The following is a 3,985-nucleotide window of genomic DNA, read 5'->3' as shown; positions in this document are numbered from 1 at the left end:
TATTTTGCTGAGTAAAGAACTGTGTAAAGAAAAATGGACTACTATACACCTTTACCCAGCACAAATATCACAGAACCACAGAAAAATGTCCAACAAGTGAAAATTAGTTACATTTTATTAATATTTAAAAATGAAAACTGTGTATTTACAGTGTAAACACTTCAAATTAACATACCATATTGAGAAAAAAATCCTCAAACATTTGACTAGAGGAACACATTTTCTTTCCCTGAATTCAAAGGGAAATAGACTTGAGCTATGTCGAAAAGCTCTCTCTTTCACTCTCAGTGGAAAATTACAAGCAGAAATCTACAAGTAAGAGATTGCTATTTTAAACTCACAAGAATGATGAGATAAATTCATGTGGCATAACTCTCATACCAATGCAGGTTATTAATAATAAAATCAAGCCATCTCAATGAAATGTGCTAACATAAATTTAATTAAAAACTCAGAGAAGAAACAAACCAACTTTGTTCTACAAGCAGAAAGAGTTTGGGTTTTTTTTAGTTTGGAGAAGTTTTGATTTTCCTTATGTAACAGCTCTATTAATCCTTTTTTCAAACAGATCTTAATAATGACTATCTGCTATTGCAGATTCTGTTTTCAGGAAGGAAAAACATTCTGTTCACTTCACTGATGGGAATATCCCTCAATGCTGGAATTGCTTCTTCCTGAAATTTCTTCTGTCGCTGCTTTTTTGCATAGTTATCTACAGGAGACAATGAGAACATTTCACATATTAAATGTTTTTTCTTTCAAGAAATATGTAATGCAATACTGTATAAATTTAGCTGCTGTAAGTGATGCTGAAAACTCTGTCTTTCTGAGGTATAATGAGATGGTCATCAGAAATGCTTTACATCAGCTTATACTAGCAGAGCCTCTGAAGAAATCAACCCTACTAGTGGTAGGGCTTCACCTCGCAGTGAAATCACTGCACAACTTTGCTTCATTTAAGATGCTCTATGATATTAAACTGCAAGTAGCCAAAGATAAAGAGAGCAAACAAACCAACAAGTAATCCTAGTCTGTAGTTTGAACACTTTGTTTTGGGATTTCTGCTGAGAGACGCTTTCCACCTTCCCTTCAGCTTGGCTGCGTGTTCCCATCACCACACAGCAGCCATTCTTATAACAGCACAAACATTTCTACAGGTGCCCTTTGAACACAATTATGGAACTGCTCCCTCTGGAGAAAAAAAAATTCAATATAGTTGTTTTTCAAACAGAGTGGCTCCCTCATCCCACTTGTCATATGGCCACACAAACTCTTGGATTGACATTAAAGAGAGGGTGACATGAAAGCGTGAGTGGCCAGGAGCAGAGGGATGACTAAATGGCAGTTCTTGACAGAAGCATTAGAACTACAGCCTTGACTGATTTTTTTCCTTAGCAGTTCAGTGCAATGTAATCCTATGTACATAGCTGAAGCAATCCAACTTCAGCTGTCTTAGCAACAGGCAACTCTTTTGCCAGATTTTGTAGTCTGCATTTTTTCTGACAGAAGTGGCCATCTCCAAATAGGGATGGAATTCCCCATGTGAAGGAAGATGTACCTGCCTGGACAGTGTTGTCAATGCCTAAAATGTGTCTCCTTGGCAGGAGTGAAGGCTACACAGAAGTTGAGATTCAACACCAAAAGATCCTCCTTTGCATCACCTTGACTCTGAATGCCTTCCCACTTCTGCCCCTTCCAGGTAGGTACTCACACCCTTCTCCCCAGGGCATTCTCCACCAGTCAGCAATGCAAGGTGCATGCCTGGCAGATCTGTACATGCCTAGCCCCTGTTCCTCTGATGTTGTCTGCTTTGCTGACAAAGTATGCCCTACTAGCTGGAAACCACTGCTGTAAGGTGGCGAAGGAGGAAGAATCAGGATCGTAGCTATCTTTTCAATCTAGTACTTCAGTACTTCCAAGAACTCCTTTTCTAGATCAAATTACTTAAAAGCTTAAATTTCATTTATATTATATATGGCTACATAGCTATATTTACAGGAATTGTCAATTAAGTATCAGAATATTTAAAAAAAAAACCAAACAATAAAATTACCTGTAATAGTATGTGTGGAGTTAAGGGGAGCTGTACTCATCATGTTAATACCAAAAAGTAATATATAACCAATTCCTACAGCAACTAGTAGGTATGCTGGCACAGCAACTGCCCAGTATCTGAGGAAAAAAGATTTTAAAATTTAAATATCGTAATAACAAATGCTTAATGATATAACAGTTTTAATGTAGTGGTTGTTATTGTATCTAGCACAAACTTAGGCAAGAGGAAAAGAAATAACATCTCTGAATATGGACCCTGGTGCCTCCCAAGATCACCAACTGCAGAGTAACTGTAGCAAGTTTGGTATAAACCATCTAATAGAATCCTTACAGAAGGTTTTAATTTTTTTAAATAATGGTTTAAAGTTTACTGTATTTTCATTCACAATGTTCCCAGAACCAATATGTCAAACTTATCATAAAACATTCAAATACTATTTCTTTCATTACACAATGAAAAATCTTCATCACAGTTACTTATCTACATAAAAAAAAAAGTGCTTCACAAAGATTACAGTCCTTTATCATCAGGAAAAACAGGATTAAATACAAGGCAACTATTTTTAAAGAGTTTTGAAAATAATTAATGGTGTCCTATACTTACACATATTCAAGCTAAAGTGTCTACCTGGTTGAACTTACTTTTGAGGCCAGTATGTTAGTCCCAGTGAGAACAGCCACGTCTCGGGAACATATGCCCAAATAAGATATAACACTGCACAAAAGAATTAAGAAATCATGATAGTACAACCGATACTGTTTTAGTCTTCCTAAGTTTTATAGCAATACTTCTCTGCTGATACAAGCTGAGACAAATGATTACACAGAGGGTCATCTGTTTGAAAGAAAAGCTGGTACAATTGCAGTGCTTGGATGGAACTATTCAGAAAAGGTTACTGGCAATAATTTCTGATTCTTGGCACATTAATAATTTTCATGTCAACAAAACAAATACTGAGAAATTTTGCTCTCCAACTACAAAACTTGAGGGGAACAGGTTAGTAGTCAGACAGTGACACAAATTACACAACTGCAGTGGCTTCCTAAGAGAGGAACAGAGACCAAATTAATTTCTACTTAACTTCCCAAGGTTGAGAAAGGCACGCAGTATGATCCTGGTTTATTATTTGCCTACAGTATATTTGTTTTCCTTGTGTTAAAAATATCCTCTCACCCTCTCAAGCTCTGGACCTGTGTGGGCACGCAAGAGATTCCCAGAGAAATGATAAAGCACCTCCCACACCAGCAAAAGAATACTGGTGTAATCCTAATAATTTTCAATTGCTGTTGACTCGATAATTTTTTTTTTTTTCCCAGTATTTGGGTGGGGAAGGTTGCTCTACTAGTACCTACAATGGTTACCAAATAGTGATGGAATCACTATGGATGGAATCTTGATGACGTTTTTCAAGTAAAAAACTTACTAAAATGAGAACGCATAGAATTTTTAAAGTAATTTGACTGCATACTATGATAAGATCCCATAATAAGGTTAAAGACACAAAACCCCCACGGAAATCACAAAAGACAATGACAGGTCTTTGTAACAACTGACAGGCCTGGCAAGTAATGGACGTGCACTTAGTCCTTCATGACTCATGCCTACAAAAAGCGGTTTAGTACAGTTCTGACCCCTTCCAGAGGGCCCCAGCGGCGCTGCACTTGTCTCGCAAGCAGAGCAACACTTTCCGGTGCACTACTAGGTAGCCGGTATACTTACTAAAGCCAAACCACGATCCTAAAAAGAGAGCAAATCCATATATTGCCCTTTCTGGCAACGGGGCTGGAGAGTTTTCAACCATACCGGTCTTACCGGTCTTTTCCCTTTAACCTCGGGGGGAACACGGCAAGAAGCCCTTCGAGCTTTCCCGGCAGGTTCCTGCGGGAACAGCCCCGGGACGAGCGGGAAGGGGGCGGGGGGTGAAAGGTC

At 38.3% G+C, this 3,985-nt stretch overlaps 1 protein-coding gene across 1 annotated transcript; it reads right to left on the bottom strand.

The window, feature by feature from the left end:
- Positions 1-581: 581 nt before the first annotated feature.
- On the bottom strand, positions 582-3,872 carry PIGP (phosphatidylinositol glycan anchor biosynthesis, class P). Its single transcript, XM_008941692.1, has 4 exons — positions 3,776-3,872; positions 2,698-2,770; positions 2,054-2,172; positions 582-712 (listed from the first exon to the last, which is right to left on the bottom strand). The coding sequence occupies exons 1-4, from the start codon at positions 3,855-3,857 to the stop codon at positions 582-584; spliced, it is 405 nt and encodes a 134-aa protein (XP_008939940.1). The 5' UTR covers positions 3,858-3,872.
- Between the last annotated feature and the right edge of the window lie 113 nt (positions 3,873-3,985).

Source organism: Merops nubicus, unplaced genomic scaffold (assembly GCF_000691845.1).
Source record: "Merops nubicus isolate BGI_N331 unplaced genomic scaffold, ASM69184v1 scaffold9016, whole genome shotgun sequence".
Lineage (NCBI taxonomy): Eukaryota > Metazoa > Chordata > Aves > Coraciiformes > Meropidae > Merops > Merops nubicus.
The sequence above is the reverse complement of the archived record's forward strand: the minus strand, read 5'-3'. Positions and strand labels throughout refer to the sequence as shown.

Excerpts from the sequence above, each read along its gene's own strand:
- PIGP (XM_008941692.1), bottom strand. The coding sequence starts at position 3,857 with ATGGTTGAAAACTCTCCAGCCCCGTTGCCAGAAAGGGCAATATATGGA. Across the intron at positions 2,771-3,775 it reads AGGATCGTGGTTTGGCTTTA|TGTTATATCTTATTTGGGCA; the intron begins GTAAGTATACCG and ends TCTTTTGTGCAG. Across the intron at positions 713-2,053 it reads CTCCACACATACTATTACAG|ATAACTATGCAAAAAAGCAG; the intron begins GTAATTTTATTG and ends TGTCTCCTGTAG.